The 22,227-nt window shown below is 47.9% G+C and overlaps 1 protein-coding gene across 1 annotated transcript in view; it reads right to left on the reverse strand.

The window, feature by feature from the left end:
- Window positions 1–224: 224 nt before the first annotated feature.
- The window catches only part of TMEM209 (transmembrane protein 209), a 79,432-nt gene continuing 57,429 nt past the window's right edge, over window positions 225–22,227 (reverse strand). The window contains exons 13-15 of the mRNA XM_082255134.1: window positions 20,534–20,631; window positions 13,416–13,489; window positions 225–321 (exon numbers count right to left, since the gene is read on the reverse strand). Of these exons, the coding sequence (XP_082111260.1) occupies window positions 264–321; window positions 13,416–13,489; window positions 20,534–20,631 (230 nt within the window). The 3' untranslated portion in view covers window positions 225–263. The remainder of the gene's footprint in view (window positions 322–13,415; window positions 13,490–20,533; window positions 20,632–22,227) is intronic.

Consider the following 22,227-nt stretch of genomic DNA (forward strand, 5'->3'; position numbering starts at 1 on the left):
CAGAGAAAGCACGTCCACCACGTGCACACAGCTTAATTGAAAGCTTTGGCACTATGAACTACTCGGCCTCACTAACACCAACCACAACAGGCTTTTGAAGTAGAGAAAATTGCCATATTCCTATATACTGCCAGTCATTTGTTCAAACCCTTTTACATTTTTGAAGTTGTCAGTGAATAAATTTGAAGGCCTCTGTTGTGATCCCGTAGAGGATTCTGAACATAAGGATTCTATAAATATGCTTCATAAACAAAATAGCATTATTAGTGGTTTCCAAAAATCCACAATATATTCACTCCGGATAAACCAAGGTTGACTCTCCTAGTGTTGGGGGAAAGAAAATGAAAAAATAAAAAACCGTGAAAAACACAAATTAAACCACTGCATGATACTTCTAAAACAAAAAGATAAAAACAAACAAAAAAAAAAACATACCTTTAACTATACACATACAGAACACATTTAAATATTACTATGTATACAAATAGATCTATATATTTTGACCTTTATGAGCTTGAGATGCAGACATGAGGAGGTCCAGTCTGTGCTTGGCAATCTGGCTTAAAGGGTTATATTATCGTAGAGTGTATACAGCCATTGTGAGAAACTGGCATTATCCCATGGAGTATTTTCTGCCTATTGCTGCAGAGAACACTCCATCCCAGGAGTAGAGGTCATGTGACCTGTCTCCTGCCAGCACTTTTTTCCCCACATTTAAATGAATGGCGCTTCAGTTTCTTTGAATTCCTGAAACGAGTGCTAGAGGAATTTTGACTTTGCTGAAAAATTCCATATCTTGAGTACAGTACATGCCCCCTGGGGCACCTCCCCTAGAACCCTGCCTTAGTCCACAAGCCCAGTTTCATAGCAAACAATGCAGACTAACAAGAAGAGTGTCCTGTACTCCAAGATATGGAATTTACAGGCAAGTCAAAATGCCTCATCTTAATCGTACAGTACAGGACACAGGCAACCTATTTTTACATTATGGGACATCCAAGACATGAATACAAAGAGCAGGCAACAACTTTGCCAACAGGCCCAAAAAACTACAGGGGTCAAAGACCCAAGCAGTGCAGCAGCAAGTACCTGACAGCCAAAAGCTGCACTTGCGGAACATTGTACATTACACCTGGTAAAATTTCAGTATGAACAGAAGACCAAATGCTGGACTTAAAAGTTGGGCAAAAGAAGCTTCATGCCTAAAGGCCCAGGATATTTCTACAGATATGGTGGAAGGGGCATGCAACAGCACAGGAGGTGTTTTTTGTTTAGGAGCATAAATTCTTGAAATCAAGTTCTTGATCCACTGAGCAATGGTGGATTTTAAAGCAGGGTGCCCCTTGAGAGCAGGGCACAAAGATGGCAATGTCCTCACTGAGTTGGAACGCTAAAACCACCTTTGAAAGTAAAAATGGTCTCGGGCTTAATACAACCTTATCATTGTGAAGTAGGAGGAAAGGTTCTTTACAGAAAAGGGCCGCTAGTTCAGACAAGCTTGACAGACTTGATGGCAAACAAAAAGGCTAATTTGCTGGCAAGGAAATATCCTTTATAGGTTTAAGGGTGGTTTCTGCAGAGAACAGGGTGCTGCAAGGGGGGGTTAACACAAGAAACACCTTGAATAAAAAAGGTTTTCATAATGGGGTTGAAAGCCAAAAAAAAACTTTGAAAAAGGATAAGGTCAATACCTTCCCTTTTAGGGTGCCAAGTGCTAGCTTGAGATAGAGATCAAGCCTGCTGGAATGAGGTCAGGGATCGGTTGCTAGAAGTCTGGGTATGTCCGTGTACCAGGTTCTTCTGAGCCAGTTTGGGGTGTGGCAGAAATGGCAGTGGAGAGAGTCATAAATTTGCCTGAACAGAGACCAGGGAGTACCCAGAGCATCTGAGGCCAAAGCTAGTGCCTTCCACAGCATAATTAATTCCTTCAAAAACTAGTTGGGACTTTAAAAAAGTTACCACACTAAAAATAGGTTTTATATAAAATATCCAAATTGTATTCACTCAATGTATATCAGATATTTAAAAAAAAAAAAAAAAAAAAAAGGAATTTTTGTAAAATCTTACCTGTAAAATTCCTTTCTCCGAGTCCTCCGACAGTCGCCGCCACTTCATATTCATCACTAATGGGGTTATTGACCTTTTCTCCGCAGGAGTAGCTAGGCAACAAAATAGTTAATATCAAAGCTTTTAGCATATCCCACCCCTAATGGGTGGTCCCCTCAGTCAATACCTCCCTGCTTCCTGCATTCCCAACTCAGTTTCAGTAGCATAGCAGTAGAGTACATAAACAAACCCCAAAAGAGGGGCAGGGGCGGCGACTGTCGGAGGACTCAGAGAAAGGAATTTTACAGGTAAGATTTTACAAAAATTCCGTTTTCTCTTACGTCCTCCGACAGTCGCCGCCACTTCATATTCATCACTAATGGGAACGTCCCATAGCAGTGTAAACATGAGGGGTGGGAAGAAACGCAGCTGCGCCTAAAGCAACGCAGTACCCACATCAGAAAAAGGAACCTTACCAAGGTAAGAAAACCAGCTGGGCAACATGAAAAAAAACTTGCTCAACAGGAGCAACAACCCAGGAAAACAAGTAACCTAGGGATAAAAACATCCCAACAGCCAAGGGCCCAAAACAAGGGACCCTAAGTCACTGCCGCACTAAGAACTTTGCGGCCAAAGGAATCATCTGCCGATGCCTGAACATCCACTTTGTAGAATTTGGAGAAGGTGTGAACGGACAACCAAGTCGCCGCCTTACACACCTGGGCCACAGAAGCCCGATGATGACAGGCCCAAGACGTACTCAGAGATCTGGTAGAGCCTTCACAGGCATGGGAGGAACTTGTCCCTTCAAAGCATATGCCTGCTCAATGGTCTGTCTGATCCATTTGGCGATGGTAGAAGCCGACTCCGCCATGCCCTTCCGAGGTCCCTCTGGAAGGACAAATAGAGAATCCGACTTGCGAAAGGATTTAGGTGATGACAGGTAAACCCTGATCGCCCGAACAACATCCAAGGAATGCAAAGCCACTTCGGATGTTTAGGCTTCGCGCAAAGCGAAGGCAAGACAATGTCCTCATTGAGGTGAAAGTCCGAGATCCTTTTCGGAAGAAAAGACGGGTTAGGTCGCAAGACCACCTTATCTAAGTGAATCACCAAATATGGAGATCTGCAGGACAAAGCTGCCAGTTCCTACACTCTGCGAGCCGAAGTGATCGCCACCAAAAAGGCGACCTTCTTGGACAACATAGACAACGAGATCTCCCTGATCTTCTCAAAAGGAGCATGTTGCAATACGGACAGAACAAGGTTCAAGTCCCATGGAGGCAAAGGCTCCCTCCTAGGAGGGACCAGGTGTCACACCCCTTGAACAAAGGTGCTAACCAAAGAGTTAGACGCCACAGGGCGTTGAAAAAGAACGGCCAGCGCAGAAATCTGACCCTTAACCGTGGCCAACGCCAAACGCTGGTTCACGCCTGTTTGAAGGAAGGCCAACACTCTCGACACCGAGTATGAACGAGGGGAATACCCCCTGGACTCACACCAGGCAAAATACGCCTTCCAAGTACAGTAGTAAACCTTCCCCGAAGAGGCCTTTCTAGCCTTGATCAAAGTGGGAATGACCTCAGGGGAGAGCCCCCTATCCTTCAGGACCTCGCTTTCAACAGCCAGGCCGTCAAAGCCAGCGACTGTAAAGCAGGATGGAATATCGGTCCTTGAGACAGGAGCTCTTCTCGAAGAGGCAGATGCAACGGAGCGTCTACCGCCAGGTTCACGAGGTCTGCGTACCAAGACCGGCGAGACCAGTCCGGCACCACCAGAATCACCGAGTGCGGTTCCGAACCGGACAGCAGCTGAATCGGTGGAAAGGCATACATCAGACGATACTGATGCCAGGGCGCCACTAACGCGTCTGACGCGTCTGCCCGAGGATCGCGCGTCCTTGCCACGAACTTTTCCACCTTGTTGTTCAGACGAGACGCGAACAGGTCCACATCCGGTGAACCCCACTTCGCGCACAACATCTGGAAAACCTCTGGGTGAAAGGACCATTCTCCCTGGTCCAAGGTCTGGCGACTCAGATAAGCCGCCTGCCAGTTCTCCACCCCCGGAATGTGAACTGCCGTTATCGCCGGGACGTGTGTCTCAGCCCAAGACAGAATGTCGGCTACTTCCAGAGCCGCGCGGGCACTCCTGGTGCCCCCTTGGTGGTTGATGTAGGCCACCGCTGTGGCATTGTCTGTCTGTACCCGAACCGGACGGCCCTGTAGCCTGTCCGTCCAACGCCGAAGGCAGAGATTTATCGCTCGCAATTTCAGAATGTTGATCGGAAGGGAGGATTCCTCCTCCGACCAAGTTCCCTGGGCAGACAGAACGCCCAGAACACCACCCCAGCCCGATAGGCTGGCATCCGTGGTGATCACCGTCCACGAGAAAGGGAGAAAAGATTTGCCCCCCCCCCCCCCCCCGACACCGCCGGGGACTGAATCCACCACAGAAGATCCCTTCTGGTGCGATGGCTCAATGATATCCGGAGATCCAGAGATTGCGGTCGCCCGTCCCACTCGGCCAGAATCTCCGCTTGGAGACCCCGCGTGTGAAACGGGGCGAAGGGAATCGCCTCGAAGACCGAAACCATCAATCCCAGACACCTCATACACGTCCAGAGGGACGAGCACTGATTGTCCCTGAGGGACTTGACTTCGTCCTGAAGCGTCCGGAGCTTGTCTTCCGGCAGGAAGACCTTCGCTGGGACAGAGTCCAGGATCATCCCCAGGTAGGGAAGACGAACCGACGGACACAGCGTTGACTTCGGAAAATTTATCGTCCAACCAAACTCCTGCAGCGTCTGCATCGTGATGGACAGGTCGTTCACCAGGCCCTGAATGGTCGCAGACCGAATCAGGATATCGTCCAGATACCCCAGGACAGAGATGCCCTGGGCTCTCAATAAAGCCAGAACCGGCGCAAGCACCTTGGTGAAAACCCGCGGAGCCGAAGCGAGACCAAAGGGTAACGCCACGAATTGGTAATGATCCTCCGCAATGGCGAATCGAAGGTACCTCTGGTGACCCTCGAAAATGGGGATGTGAAGGTACGTATCCTTCAAGTCGATGGAGGCCATGAATTCTCCCGGGAACCAGGGCAGCCACCAACGAGCGCAGGGATTCCATGCGAAACTTGCGAACCCGCACAAAGCGGTTCAGAGCTTTCAAGTCCAGAATCGGACGTACCTTGCCCTCCTTTCTGGGCACAGTGAACAGATTGGAATAGAACCCCCGAAATCTGTCCCGATGAGGCACCAGAAACCACCACTCCCTGGGCCCGCAGGTCCCGCACCGCCAGGTGCAGATCCTGCAAGCGCTCCGGAGACAGCTGAAGATTTGAGGGAAAAAATCTGCCCGCCGGCCGAGAGAGAAACTTGATCTTGTATCCAGATCGAACGATTTCCTGAACCCACCTGTCCCAAATGCGGGCCAGCCAGGGTTGAAGAAAACCGAGCAAACGTCCCCCCACCCCAGAACCGGGTGAGGGCGCCCCTTTAGACTGAATTGGCATGGGCAGCGGACCCGGACTGGCCGGACTTCTGCTTACCTGCCCACGGCTTCTTCTGGGAACCTTGGCCCTTGAAGGGCTTGCCCTTATAGTGCGACCGAAAGGCACGAAAGGACCCCTGAGAGGACCTAAAGGAGGCATTCTTACCACGAACAACCTTAGGCTTGTGAGATTGGGGCAAGAGCGTGCTCTTACCCCCGGAAATACCCTTTATCAGAGTATCCAGGGATTCGCCAAAAAGGCGAGATCCCGCGTAGGGCAAATTAGCCAAAGTCTTGCGAGAAGATTGGTCAACAGACCAACATTTCAGCCATATCAGACGACGGGTCAACACCGCCACACTCTGGAGACGCACAGCCAAAGGGACTATATCTAAGTCCACATCACACAAATACATGACGCCCTGATGAATTTGATCTACCATAGCCAATGTTGTCGGCGGGGCAGAATCAGCCACCAGGATGCGCCTGAGCACCTGCGTCCAATCCGCAATAGCCTGGGCTGCCATAATGGAAGCAAAAATAGGTTTCAGCATAGAACCAGCAACCGTATAAGTATGACGGGCAAGAGACTCCAATCTCCTGTCCGTAGGGACCCAGAACACCGGGGTATCCTCAGCAGGAATCGCAGTGGACTTATTCAAAAACAGCCACCGCGTGATCCACCTGAGGTGGTACACACTAACGCTCATCAGTAGCTGGCGTAAAAGGATAACGCAGCTTGAACCTACTCGGCACAGCAAAAGGCTTCTTTAAATTGCGCCATTGCTCATTAACCGCGCGCTGAAATTCCGCAGAGCAAGGAAAAACCTGCGTTGTTCTGTGTTTCCTCTGCGTCCCATAAGAGGACAGCAAAGCAGGAGGACACGGTTCATCCTCCAAATGCAGTGTTTGCTTGATAGAAGCAACCAACTCATCCATGAGTGCAAGCTCTTCAGACGAGCCAGGGGGAGAATTATCAACCCCATCTACCTCAGCCTCCCCCTCAGACCCCACAAGGTCTAGAGATGAGCGAGACCCTGAGAAAGGCACTCCAGCCATAGCAGCCCCATCGCCCTCTGAATCAGAGGAAATTGACACTCTGGGCCGTTTTGTGGATCGATCAGCCACTAGCATCTGCACCTGAGCAGCCAAGTTTGCCACAATAGTAGCTAGATCAGTCCCCTCGGGGGAAGCAGCAGTCCCTTGGCCCCCCACCAAGGTGGGAGGAAACTTGCAATCCTGAGAATCCATGCCCCTGCTAATGTTGAAAAAAGGAGTACTGCCCCTTTAAGACCGCGGCGAGCGTAGCCCACCGCACACCACTGAATACACTGACCCCCACAGGGATAAGAGAACACTGGGTAAGGAATACAGGAAAAAGAAAAGGTAAAACCTGGAGAGATCACACAGGCTGCTGCACCGATCGCTGTCCCAGAGCAAAAGGAAGTGATGCAATAGCTGACCTCCCCATAAAGCCTATGCAGGCTACAGGAAAATGGCCGCTCGGCTGAGGATTTCTAGGGCAATGAGAACATGGCGCGGACATGTGGCTGTACTATCGATCGCCGCCAAAATGGCGGTGTTTGGCGCCAAAACGCCGCGCCTCACCACACAGGACCGGCCACCACATTTTTGCCGCAAAAAAATGGCGGATCGCCGCAGCGACCGCCGCACAGCATGTCCAAGCACAGACTGTCCCATACTGTCACACATCAGAGCGGGAGAGCCCCCCCCCCCCCACAGCCCACAGAAAGGCAGCTATTCCTCACAGGAATCTGACAGGGAGCTCAGCAGTAACACAGACATGCAGGGTCACACAGTCCCAGACTGACACCCAAAAACAGACAGGTCCCCACATAGATTTTTACTTACCAATCCGGATGGCGTGGGGAGCCTGCTCCAGTGACCAAACCGCTGCACTGAGGACAGGGAGTGTCGCAGCCAGGACGCAGAGAAACAGCGGTGCGAAACCGCATGGCATCCAGTGAGGTAGCCACCTCACAGGTAACATCCCTGCAGCGAACAGGGATGGGTGGTTCAATTATGCCAGGGAAACCTGAGCTGAACGCTCAATGGCAGGCTGGGAAGCCCCTGGCCCTGAAACCCTGGGATCCAGGGTGGCCAGTCCGAGACCCAGCTCCGCACGATCATCTTCATCCGAAGAAACTAACTAATGCTGAAAAATAACAGCTAAGTAAAGGAAAGAGAAAAATACTCAAAATAAAATCAAAAAGAGAATAGAGGCTGAGACTGAAAGCCCCAGCACAGGATCAGCCTTGCTACTCCTAAGCTAGGCATTAGAAACTGAGTTGGGAATGCAGGAAGCAGGGAGGTATTGACTGAGGGGACCACCCCCTAGGGGTGGGATATGCTAAAAGCTTTGATATTAACTATTTTGTTGCCTAGCTACTCCTGTGGAGCAAAGGTCAATAACCCCATTAGTGATGAATATGAAGTGGCGGCGACTGTCGGAGGACGTAAGAGAAAATGTAAATTTGCACGTTGATGACACTAGCTTCTCTCATAAGAATATTACCACTTGTGTATATAGATGCTTCCATTTAATGATTACAGTCAAACATTTTGGAGGATGGAGCCTCCACATTCAATATGTGTGTCACAGGTCTAAGCCTGCTTCTTCAGAAAAGATAGAAATTATATTGTCATCTGTAACATAGATAGAACATGATGGCGAACAATACAATTGTATCCCTATTTAACAAACCTATATAGCCCCACCTAACAGCATGTGCACATTAAAACAAACCAGGAAGGCATTCTCAAAACACGTTTTGCTTGAAGGGAATTATGCTATTTAGGATGTAAGGATGGAAGGATGTAGGGTTCTTTTCCCCCCGCATGGCTATTTCTTGTTATTTCTGTCAACAGAGGTCGTTTGCTGTATGGAGGTCCCCACTTTTGGCAAATCAGATTGCATACTCTTGATGAAGAGACCCCTTTCCCTGGTCCAAACAGTGGCAGCTGAGATAATCAGCCTGCCAGCTGTCCACCCTGGGATGTGAACATGAGAGTTTGCTGGACAGCGAATTTCTGTCCACGAGAGAATCTGGTTTACTTTTTATCGAGGTAGCCATACTCTTCGTGCCCCCTTGAAGGTTGGCACCTAAACTGACTGCAGGTAAATTGGGTGCCCCTGTAGAAGAGGGAGGCTTGGTGTCCAGTGCTGGAGGGATACTGTCAAGGATTGGAACATGCCAACTCCCAAGAGTGACAGGTTTGCATCTGTTTGAAGAACCTTCCAATCGTAAGGATGGATTTTCTCGTTAAGAGTTGAAGTGGTGATCCACTAGGACAAGGAAGTTCTTGCTTAAGTCCAGGGTAAAAGGCTTTTTTTTCTCTACGCTGACAATGTGAACTTTTTTTAAAATTTCTTGCATGGATTTAGGTGAAACATACTGCCTCGAAAGAGGAGACCATGAGATGAGATTTCATACGAACCTCAGTGTGGGATCGCTCTTGGATCTCTGTTGTAGAGAGTGAGCTCCTGGAGAAAGGGCTTTATCTAGTAGAAATACAATTTTGAGATGTATCCAGGATCAGACCTAAGTATTCTAGGCTGAGTGAATTATTATTTTTTGATTATCTAGCAATAGGTTTTGAGCTTTTCAATGTTAGCAAGCGTATTGCGTGAAGCTCCCTTCTCAACATAGTGCTACTGCTGGGGAAATACATTTTATGCAGCTTCCTCCAACACTGCCTCAATACCTTACACATTTTCTTAAGATTCAGTATCCTCTAGGACTAGCATATCAGGATCAGAGTGAAATGAGGTTGAGAAACTGGAGTAGAAGAGCTGGGGCATTTTTGAGCCCTGGACAAAGACAACTTTATTAACGCTGTAATCTGTTTAAAGCGGTTGTAAACCCTTAGGGAAAAAAAAAAAAAAAAAACACCTGCAAGACAAAGGCATAATGGACTAGTATGCATCGCATACTAGCCCATTATGTGTAACTTACCTTAGAACGAAGCCCCGACACGGACCCCCGGACATCGCTGCGGGCGCTGCCATGATCCCTCGCCGTCTCTTCCGGGTTCGGCAGCTCCGGCGCGGTGATTGGCCGGAGCCGCGATGACGTCACTCCCGCGCATGCGCGCGGGAGTGATTTTCCGGCAACTCCCGGCAAATTAATTGAAGGTCCCCCCGGACCTTCAGAGCGCATGCGCCGCTCGCGGGAGCGGCTGCATGCACTGTAAATATCTCCTAAACCATGCCGGTTTAAGAGATATTATTTGTACCTACAGGTAAGCCTTATTATAGGCTTACCTGTAGGTAAAAGTGTCAAAAAGCGGGATACTACCGCTTTAAGGAATTGTGACCGATGCAGGAAATTCTGCTATAGTTAAATAGGCTGCATGAAATAGAGCTAGAATAAGTATGATAATAATGCTGGTGTTAAAACTGTGTCCTGCTCTAGTGCAAGGCGCACATTGTTAATTAAGTTAAGTGTTCTGCGGGCCTTTTAAAAAAAAAAAAAAAGGGTAATTTCCCTGTTGGGTACTCAGAGTACAGTGTTGGAGATCAAGTAAGCATGTTCAGAAGAAGGAGTAAGCAAAAACCCAGGCATAGACCACCCTGCAACAAATCCTCAAGGTGAAAGGCTGGAAAGAAGCACCCGAGTATCTTATAAGGTAGTAGTGGCAGATAAGTGTATGATTAGTGGTGTGTTTAACACAGGGGTCCTCAAACTTTTTAAACAGGGGGCCAGTTCACTGTCCCACGGACACTGTTGGGGGCCGGACTATAGTTTGAAAAAAATATGAACGAATTCCTATGCACATGTTTTATTTGTAGTGCACAAAAAACAGGAAAACAATACAATATTTAAAACCATGGCCTCAGGAACTAAATGTGCAAGCAGTGCCATGGGGATTTCACACCCCGGACCGGTAAAGCCATGACCCAATGTCCCACAGCGGGTAAACGCAGGACTCCGGGGTCAGTGGGACTGGGGGGGGGGGGGGGGGGTGTAAGATCACCTAAGAGATTTTCAGTAAAGTTGAACTTACACTTACCTGTGGACATGGTACAGGGGGGAGATGTCTGAGGCTGTGGACATGGTACAGGGGGAAGATGTCTGAGGCTGTGGACATGGTACAGGGGGGAGATGTCTGAGGCTGTGGACATGGTACAGGGGGGAGATGTCTGAGGTTGTGGACATGGTACAGGGGGGAGATGTCTGAGGCTGTGGACATGGTACAGGGGGGAGAGGTCTTGAGGCTGTGGACATGGTACAGGGGGGAGAGGTCTTGAGGCTGTGGACATGGTACAGGGGGGAGATGTCTTGAGGCTGTGGACATGGTACAGTGGGGAGATGTCTTGAGGCTGTGGACATGGTACAGGGGGGGGAGATGTCTTGAGGCTGTGGACAAGGTACAGGGGGGGGGGGGGAGAGATGTCTGAGGCTGTGGACAAGGTACAGGGGGGGGGGGGGGGAGAGATGTCTGAGGCTGTGGACAAGGTACAGGGGGGGGGGGGGGGAGATGTCTGAGGCTGTGGACAAGGTACAGGGGGGGGGGGAGATGTCTGAGGCTGTGGACAAGGTACGGGGGGGGGGGGAGATGTCTGAGGCTGTGGACATGGTACGGGGGGGAGATGTCTGAGGCTGTGGACATGGTACAGGGGGGGGGGGGGAGATGTCTGAGGCTGCGGGCATGGTACAGGGGGGGGGGGGGGGGAAATGTCTGAGCCTACGGGCATGGTACGGGGGGGGGGGGGGGGGGGAGATGTCTGAGCCTACGGGCATGGTACAGGGGGGGAGATGTCTGAGCCTACGGGCATGGTACAGGGGGGGAGATGTCTGAGCCAACGGGCATGGTACGGGGGGGGGGGGGGGGGGGGGGGGGGGGAGATGTCTGAGCCTGCGGGCATGGTACAGGGGGAGATGGTCAGAGGCTGCGGACATGGTACAGGGGGAGGTGGTCAGAGGCTGTGGAAGGGTCTTACCTGGCCGTGATGAGAGGCACGCGCCACTGCAGTTCTTTACTTTAGATTTAAAAATGGTGCCCCGCCGGCGCCATTACATCACTGCTGACAGAGAGGAGGCGGACCGATTACTTGCCGAGAGGAGACAGGACGGAGAGGAGGCGGGACGAACTGCTTAGCTGGGAGGAGGTGGGACGGAGGTCGAGCATAATTGTAATAATGCAGAGCTGGCTGATTAAATTTTTTCTCTACCTCCGTTCCGTCTCCTCCCAGCTAAGCAATCCGTCCCGCCTCCTCTCAGACCCGAGGATGTCTTCTCTCCGTCCCGCCTCCTCTCAGCTAAGGAACCAGTCCTGCCTCCTCTCTGTCAGCTGTGTTCTAAATTTTAGAACACCGGTGTCTCTGTTGGTGATTGTATGCACTATGGTGACGAAAGGACGGAGGCGGGGCAAAAGCAGAAATCGATGGGAGTCGCTGCCTTGTCTCTGATATGATTGGCTCATGTTGTATTTATTTTCGTCAGCGACGCCGCCGATTGGCCAGTGATTACTTGATACGGCAGAATGTTGTTCAGCCGATTTCCTGCACTCGCAAAAAAAAAAAAAAAAAGCAGAGAGCGGCCGTTTTGATTATAGGTTAGGCAGCCTCAGCGGGCCGGGTTCCGGATCCTGGCGGGCCGTAGTTTGAGGACCCCTGGTTTAACACCTAGTTGTCCACCTGACAGAACTGAGTGGTTGAATTTTAGCACAAAGTTTGAAAAGTGTACACGGTGATGTTGAATACATTTAAAACATAGCCTTTTTTTCCCACCATAAATACGGTAAGGAACATCCTGTGGCTAACTCAATGTGTTGCACCAAATGCCAAGGTGACTGTTCTGTGCAGGACCCAGTGCCTAAGACCACATTACAGGCTGTTCCGACAGCATGGGGCTCAGGTACGGTTCCCAAGGTTCTACTAAAATTTAACCGAACACTGCTTATGTGTAGGAATTAGAAAACAGTGAGGGCTAAATGAAGAATCGGAGGATAAAATAAGAAGCTAGTAAAGCAGATTTTCCCGTGCAGGAGAAGAGGTCCATCACCTTTTGGCACCATCAAAAACGAAGGACTCATAGTGGGGCAGGGAACATCCTATTGATATGGTGTATAAAGTTGCCTGTATCCTGTACTAAATGGTTAAGATACACATTTTCCAAAGCATATCACCATACTTTATATTAGGACTTTTGGTTTACCTGCAAACTCCTTTTCTTAGGCTTTTTATAGTCCCGACTACAGGGGTTTTGCTGCCGCCTTCAGGTAAGTGTACATTGTGCACACACCCCCCCCCAAACAGGGCAGGAATTCAGCAGCCAGGAATATACCCTCCCAGCTCAACTCAGTTCTGTAGCAAGCAATGAGTAACACAGATTGGGGGGGGAGGGGAGATTGGAGTCATGGTTGTTAGGACTCCTTAACAAGCAGCCCCAAGCTGCTTTTTTGTGAATTGTTCCAGAGTTAAATACTATGCAAATTTTAACGCAAAATACTCCTGTGGTATTTAAACTTAGTGAATTGAACCCAATGTTTTTAGAGCTCAACACTAGGTTCCATGCTTCCCCCCTGAACCACACCCCCCCCCCCCTTCTTTTGGTTCTGCCGACTGTATATTATGCTTCTGTTCTTAAAGCCTTCAGGCTGGTCATGCGACACTGCAGTGTCCTCTATCTTTGTCGTCTCCAAGCTGGGCGGTCCCTACAGATTGACCACAGAATTTTACACTACTAAAAAGAACTTAGCTTTTCAGAAACTGAGCAGGTACAGATGTGTCATTTGCCTGCTCTGTGAGCTGATCTCTTCTGATTGGAACGGAATCTGCCCCATGTGAAAGGGGCCTTAGAGCTGCATAGTTGTACAATACATGCAAGACTGTAGTGTGGCTACACTTACCCAAGCATCCCAGATTCTTTGGTCTTTATTATGTACAGGAACATTAGTATTGTATGATATAAATTGTTCCTTCCCTTAAAATACAAAAGAAAAAGTTTTTAGGTAATGCAACCATAGTTGTATATGATTTTTTTAAGCTGTAGCAAGATACTGTGCAGCGTAAACTTGCAGGTCAACAAGGAAAGCCTACATTTAGATAAAATTTGGGCAACAGGCAAAAGTGGAAATTGCCAGTTCACATTGGGATCTCACTGAAATGTGTGAGGTTCCATTCATTGACAGACGCAGCTCCATATCTTCTTGACCATTGGGTTATGCTGCCCCCTACAGGGGTAGAACACTAGGCAGGAAAAAAAATGTTTCTCTTCTAGACCGCAGCCTGTAAAACCTTGCGTCCAAAAGAGGCATCCGAGGATGCCAACACATCTACAGTGTAGAATATTGTGCACCGACGACGACCAAGTTGGTGCCTTGCAAACTTGCATTACTGACGCCTGATGGCAAAAAGCCCAAGAGGCACTCAGCGCCCTAGTAGAATGCGCCTTCACAGGGAAAGGTGGAACCTGACCCTTTAGTGAAAAAGCCTGTATCACCGTCTGCCTGATCCATCTGGATATGGTCGCAGCAGATGCAGCCAATCCTTTTCAAGGTCCTTTGGTGAGGACAAAGTCTGATTTCCTGAAAGATTCCCTAATTGCCCAAACCACATCCTAAGAATGGGGTTAAAAAGGTTGGTATATGGCGCTACCATCGTGCACAAACCAATTTGTGCAAAAACTACTATTCAATGTTAAAATCTATAGAATATTATAACCTTTGTGAAAAAGTGCACTGTGCTGGAAAAAATATTAATTCATAGCACAGTGCACTTTATTCACTAGTTGTCCATTTACATCTGGAATTGTTGTCCAGCAAGCAGATACAACGATATCCTGTAGCACAGTGCACTTTTTCTTTTCTCATTCTAGCACGTTGGCTTAAAGGCCAATTTTTTTCCAGCACAGTGCACTTTTTCACAAAGGTCATAATATTATATAGATTTTAACATTGAATAGTAGTTTTTGCACAAATTGGTTTATGCACGGTGGTAGCGCCATATATCAACATTTTTAACCCCATTCACTTTTTACCCTAGCGGTAGGTTGGAGGCAGCATAACCATCATTCTATATACATTCATTTATCTACTTGCGTGTATTTGTGTTACGATTACACTCCATAGCGCGGGTATTTTTTATCCATTTATCACCACATCCTAAGAATGCAAAGAAATTTCCTTAGGATGCTTGGGCTTATGACAGAGTGAAGGCGGCACAATGTCTTCATTCAGATGAAAATCAGAAACCACCTTAGGAAGAAACGACTGATTAGGTCGAAGTACCACTTTATCTCTGTGGACCACCAGATAAAGGTGAACAGCAGGACAGCACCACCAATTCAGATAATCTGCGGCCATAAGTAATAAGCCACCAAAAAGGCGACCTTCTGAGACAGTGTAAGCAGAGGAATCTCCCTAATGTTCTCAAAAGGAGGTTTTTGAAGGGCAAATACCAAATTAAGATCCCACGGGATGTAGCTGGGATCGCCTCGGAGGAGGCATATAGCGAACCCCTTGTATAAAAGTGAGAATCAAGGCATGCATAGCTAAAGGGGGTTGGAAAAATACAGCCAAAGCCGACACTTGGCCTTTGACAGTGCCCAGAGCCAAACGCTGTTCAACCCCTTTATAAAGAGAGGTCAAAATCCTAGCCACCGAAAAAAAAAAAGGCAAGGCTGCACCTTCTGCGATTTACACCATGAGATGTACGAATTTCCACATATGAGGATAGATCTTCCTGGAAGTAGACTTCTTAGCCTTCAACAGTGTAGGAATCAGAAAGACCTCTATCTAGCCTTCAATACCTGGCTTTCAACAGCCACACCATTAAAGCCAGCGACTGTAAAGCAGAGTGAAGATTGGCCCTTGAGACAGTAGATCTTCCCTGAGATGAAGTCTCCAAGGAACATCGGCGACCAACCTTACCAGATCTGCGTACCAAGACCGGCAGGGCCAGTCTGGAACCACCAGAATCCCTTTCACCTCTATTTTGCGCAGAAGATCGTCAGGAGTTTCAGCAGAGGGTATGCATAGATCAGCCAATACTGACCCCACCAGTGCGTCTGTGGCATCGGTCAGAGGATCCCTTGACCTGGCTATAAACCTCTGAAACTTCTTGTTGAGTCGATAAGCCAACAAGTCAACATCGGGTGTCCCCCACCGGACACAGGAGGTGAAACACCTCCGGGTGCAGGGACCACCCCCCCTGATTCAACACCCGACGACTCGGGTAATCCACCTGCCAGTTTTCCACACCTCTGATGTGCACTGCAGAAAGGGCTGGAACAAACTTACGCCCATTCCAGGATCTCAGGCACCTCCTGGGCTGCCAAGACACTCTTGGGGCCCCCTTGATGATTGATGTAAGCCACGGTTGTGGCATTGTTTGATTGAATCCGGACTGGACAGCTCTGTTAATGATTTGTCCAGTGACTCAGGCAAAGCTTTATCGCTCGGTTCCAGAATATTGGATCAGAAGTCTGAACTCTTCTACTGTCTAGGACTCCTAGACACACAGCTTCCCGAGCACTCCTCCCCAGGCAAACAGGCTGGCGTCTGTGGTTACCACAGTCCAATACAGCGTGAGGAAGGACTTGCCCTGGCATAGTGCTAACCAGTGAAGCCACCATAATAGCTCAGTCCTTGTGTTGCGACTCCACCGAATCCTAGTGTCCAAGGACTTTGGATCTTTGTTCCATTTGACAAGAATCTCCCTTTGTAAGGGTCTCGTGTGGAACTGAGCAAACGGAACTGCCTCGAAGGTTGACACCATCAGACCCAAGGCCCGCATGCAAGTCCGCAGAGAACAGATTGCTGGCTAACAGCAAATTAATCGCCCCCTGCAACTTTTGCAGCTTGTCTGGGGGAAGAAACACCCTCTCCGAAGCGCGAGTCCAGAGTGAGGCCCACATAATCCAGTTTTAAGGATGGTACCAGGGCAGATTTTTTTTTAAATTGATGCTCCAACTGAACTCTTGCAGAGTCCGTACAGTAATTGTCAAGTCGCCCAACAGGGCTGAATGGTAGTCTACTCTTAAGCGATCGTCCAGGTACCCCAGTACCGTTATCCCCAGTTGTCGCAGTAATGCCAACACTGGAGCCAACACTTTTGGTGAAGACCCTGGGGGCGGAGGCGAGACCAAAGGGTAACGTCACAAATTGATAAAGCTCTTCTCCTACAGCGAAGCAAAGAAAATGCTGGTGTCCAGCGTAAATAGGGCTGTGTGGAAATGCGTCCTCGATATCTATTGAGGCCAAAAAGTTTCCATGGTTCAGAGATGCCACTACTATGCGAATGGATTCCATTCAAAACTTTTGTACCCGTACAAAGCGGTTCAGAGCCTTGAGGTCCAGGATTGGACGTACTTTGCCTTTTTTCCTGGGCACAGTGAACAGGTTTGAAAAGAACCCCTGAAAGCGTTCCAAAGAAGGAACCGGCACAATCACCCCTTGCGACAGCAGATCTTGTACAGCCTCTCATAGATCCCTTAACCGGTTTGGGAGATAGGCGTAGATTGGACAGGAAGAACCTGTTCGATGGTCGAGAACAGAATTTGATCTTGTAACTCGATCGGATCAGTTATTGGACTCATTTGTCCTGAATCAAAGAAGTCCATGGTTCCGGGAAACAAAGACATCCACTCACCACAGAAATGGGTGAGGACGTCCCTTCATGCAGACGAGGATTTGTCCGCAGATCCAGATTGGCCTGTTCGACTTACCCGACCCTGTCTTCTTGGAACCCCCGGAAGACCTGAATGGCTTAGCTCCTTTCTCCAACGACATCCAGGGAGGATCCAAACAACCTGTCCCCCGTAAAGGGAAGGTCAGAAAGAGCCTTTTTAGAAGCCTGGTCCGCAGACCAGCTTTTTAGCCACACCATCCGTCTAATAGCAATGCCCATCGCAGACACTCTGGCTATCAGTGGAGCCACATCCAGCGACGCATCACATATATACAAAAGGGCTTGGACGATTTGGTTCGTTAGCTCTATCAGGCCCGGTGAGAGCTGCTCCGTTTCCAAGTCACCTTTCAGCAACTTCACCCATTCTGTGATGGTCTGTGACAGAGTAATCACAAAGACCGGTTTTAGTATTGAGCCCGCTAACACATGCAAAGGGTGGGACAGACTCAATCTGCCTATCCACCGGGTTTGTAAATACCAGGGCTCTTCCACCGGGACCACAGTAGACTTGTTTTGTCCGGAAACCAGATGATCCACCTTTGGTGGCACGGTTCACCTAGTGTAAACCGAATCCACGAAGGGGTAACGCCTTTTAAAGTGCTTAGGCACCATTAACATTTGTTTGCTGCGCCCCCACTGTTCAATGACAATGTTGTCAAAAAGTTCTGGACAGGGAAACACCTTGCCCGACTTCTGGGATTTGCAGGTGCCAAAAGACACCTGCGTCCCTGACGCTGTAGACCCATCCGCCATTTTTATTAAAGGTTTCCCGCACTAACACAATAAGTGCCTCCACCAGCGCGCTTTCCTTGCCGTCAGAATGCGAAGACGCAGATCCACCAGGATGGTATGCTTCTGCAGTGGCCACATCTACCTCAGAATCTGAGGATACTATAGAGGCAGGTGAAGGCATAGGGCGCTTTTAGCTGGTGGCATTTTTTTTTAAAACTAAATTCACTTTTGACACCAGGGTCTCCAAAACTGCTGTAAAAGCAGACAGGGGCTGCGACCCAGAGGGTCCCACAACTGCGCTGAGGGGGTCTGTAGGCGAGAATTTGGTCCTGGGACTCAATCAGCGAGTACAAAAAAAAGCAGCGTCACTTTAAGAAAAGTCGCAAAAAATGCGATCTGCACCAGCGGTACCACAAGTCCCAGCCCTAACAGCCTACAGCAGGAGGGAGTGAGGAATACCTATAGGGACCCCACGAACCTACTACAAAAACATTCTATACAGAGATGAAAAACGATCAGACACAGTAACAGAAAAACACCTGGGTCATGCCTAGAGCCCCTAGCTTCTCCCTTGCTGTTCAGCGATCGTGGACTTAAAGAAAATGGCCGCCCCATGCATTCCTATAGAGAACCAACAAAACCAGGCTGCTCATGCATTCCAATAAGAAACCTTTTACATTGATACAGAGCAGAAACTACAGCAAAATGGCGGCCCCCATGTCGCGCCATGTGGTCTCCAAGACCCCCCGGGGGAGGTGGGGGGTCATCAGACAGCGGCATTGGGGGTCCCTAGGAGGAGCCCCAACCAGGACAACCCCCCCCCACCCCTCGGTGAACTGCTGCAGCGGCTGCATTACATCCGCTCCACCCAGAGGTAGGAACCTGCTTGTGGGGGGGGGGGGGGGGGGAACACAACATGTCTAAGGGGGACCTGATCTCACCGAGAGGCCAGGGGAACCAAGGGATACCCGAGGGTTTGACTTTTCCAGGGAGGGGGGGGGGGGACTCCCACCCTGACTACCTCTCCATCCGGGGTGGGGGGGGCCGACGGCCAGGGGTATGCTGCGACTCAGGGCATCCCAGGTTGTATGCGTCCAGGTAAGGTGTTTCACTCGCGGGCCAACCCCCGTCCATCGGGGGTTTGTCGTGGCGAGGCCTAGTGCTGGACTATAACCTGCACACGCTCACTGGCCAGGCTGGGAGACCTTAAGGATCTAGTATAGCCAGTCCGAAACCCAGCCGGCTGTTGCTTGTAGTTCTCTCAGGAACAAAACTAACTAAAAATTCAAGTCTTATAAAAAGGCTCCCAAAAAAACAGCCAAGACTGAAGTCTCAGCAGGGAACTAGGTCCTACTTCTAAACTAGGCAGAAACAAACTGAGGGCTATAGCAGAGTGTGTGGGTATATGCCTGCAGGGACTGCCCCACAGACGTGGTAAAGATTTTTCCTGCCTAGTGTCCTACTCCTGTAGGGGACAGCATAACCCAATGGTCAAGACGATACAGAGCTGTGTCTGTCAATGAACGCTAGAGAGCTTTTTTTGGTGGTTTTTGATCACCACTGGGTTTATTTTTTGGGATAACCTAAAAAAGGTAAAAAAAATAAAAAAATATTTTCTACTTTGTTATAAAACATATCCAACAAAAAACTAAAATTTCTTCATAAGCTTAGGCCAAAATGTATGTCTTTGGTTAAAAAAAAGATAAATAAATTTCATCAACTGTATATTGGTTTGTGTGAGTAATAGCATCTACAAACTAGGATATATTCTGATGTACTGACAGCCTATTTCTTGAGGTCCTTAAAGTGCCAGGACAGTACAAATACAAATTTAGTAAGAGGCATGGTGAGTTGTTTGAATTTGTACTTTTTGGTCACAAAAAAAAAAAAAAAAAAAGTTGAATACTGTCCCGCCAATGCTCACTGAAGCACAGGGCTGTGGAGGGAGTGGAAATGGCAGGCTCAGGCTCTCAGCAACATGCTGAGAGGCTGACCTAGCTGCCAGACAGGCATGTGGGGATCCCTGAACACAGCCTTGCCCCACTGACCTCAGCCGACAGTGGGCTAAATGTGTTGGCTAAATCTGGGTCACAGGATTGCAGAACTAAGTGCAATCCTGTGACTCACAGAAGTATGGCCAAAAATGCGTTGGCCATACTTCTTCTAAATATTTAATAATGGTTGTATTAAGTACTATACGTGGTGATTGAAAAGACTGTGGTTTCACAAATATGCAATACCACCTTTTGCTTATGCCTAGAGCTGGCAATAAAAGCTGCATGGTAAAATGGAAAACCAAGCAATTTTTTTTCATTTTTGAAGACCGTGGGGAAAAAAAGAGCACAAAAAACTATTCCCCCAGAAAAATGGTGCTTCTATTGGGGTCCGTGTCCTCACGGATAGATTTTCCAATCAGAATTTTGGCTAGATTTTCACATTAACAAGCATCTGCCACTGTGTTCTCCACTTGCAGTCTAGGTGGGCAGACAGGTGGAAGTTAATTGTAGAGGTGGTACATGACTAGACTGACTATGAATAATTGCAAAGTCTAACACAATTGGCAACATTGGAACACAATTTAAAAAAAAAACAAAAAACAAAGTACCTTTGGTAGGTTATAAATGTGCTTCTGGTAAACCAACTCAAAATGAGGAGGATTGATGCTGCTTTGATGGATGCAAAACACGTTTTCATTCGAGGTATCTGATGAAGGAACAATAGCATAAAAGCGCAAAGTTTCAGATGTATAACAGACATTTTGTACAACTGCAATTTTTTTTTTAAGTGGATATATATATATATATATATATATATATATATATATATATATATATATATATATATATATATATATATATATATAAATAAATAAACACACACAGAAATATACATACACATATACATATACATATACATACATACATATATACATACATACATATATATATATATATATATATATATATCCATGAGGCGGATCAGCCTCACAAACCGCCAGTAGCGGCTTGTTTTAAATTTTAGGGCTCTCCCTACTACAAATAGTACGAGTCATGCCTTTAGTAAAAACAGGGTTTTTTTTAGGCAGTAACCAACTTAGGCTAGCCAAAAACAACCCTACCCTGGTCTGAAACTTGGGTCACTTTTAAGTACCCCTTTATAGCACAGAAAGGTTCTCCCAACTTGCTGGAATATATTGTGTGACTTGGTATGAAGGAACTACAAAGACACTGCTGCCATAGATGGGTGAATGTTTCAGAAATTGTTGCCAATTGTAGAAAAAAAAATAGAAAAACACTTTTAGGGCTCTTTCACACGGCCGCCCTGCTGTTTTTGTCCGCTGCGGGACTTTTTTTTTTTTCACGGAGCGGATGACATTTGTGTCATCCGCTCTGTATGCCCGCATATCATCCCATCCCTTTGCGGATGATATGCAGACAGAATGCAAGTCTATGGGCATTGCGCATGTCAGCGGATGATTTTCCTTCCTTTCCGTTTTTTGAACGGATGAAAAATAGGGTTCTGTTCCGTTCCAAAAAACGGAACAGAACTGAAAGGAAGAAAATCGGATGTCAGCGGATGGTATTCCGCTGACATCCGCAATGCCATAGACTTACATTATGTCCGCAAATCATCCACAAAAAAAATAGGATGATTTGCGGACATACGGAGCGGCCGCGTGAAAGAGCCCTAAACCAACTTCACAGAAGCACATACTAAACTATTAATAGGCTTTAAATCAGAAGTAGAGAAGGTGATGCTTTAAAGTGGTGTCTAAACCCAAAAACAAAAATGTACTATATTGCAGCCTATCAGTTCATGGAGGTGTCTACATTTCCCCCCCCCCCCCCCTCTTCCAGGCTATTTTCACTTGGTAATCTTGTCAATAGGAAGCTTTGTTTACCTGGATGGCTATACTATTTCTTACAATGGATGGTTTCCAGCCAGATTGGATTTGGACATGTCTACCTTGGTTCAAGAAAGAAAAGTTTTCTTCAAGGTGATCTCACAGGAAGCAATAAGGACACCATTTCTGCTGAGATCAGAATGTTCTTAGACTGAAAACTATTGCAGACACCAAGGGGTTCATTTACTAAAACTGGAGAGTGCAAAATCTGGCGCAGCTCTGCATAGAAACCAATTGGCTTCCAGCTTTTTTGATCAAAGCTTAATTGAACATGCTGAAGTTAGAAGCTGATTGGCTTCCATGCACAGCTGCACCAGATTTTGCACTCTCCAGTTTTAGTAAATCAGCCCCCAAGTGCCTGACAGGATCCAAAGCTGGAAACAGCACTGGTAGAG

Source organism: Pelophylax lessonae (assembly GCF_965119305.1).
Source record: "Pelophylax lessonae genome assembly, chromosome: 4".
In the NCBI taxonomy this organism is placed as follows: Eukaryota; Metazoa; Chordata; class Amphibia; order Anura; family Ranidae; genus Pelophylax; species Pelophylax lessonae.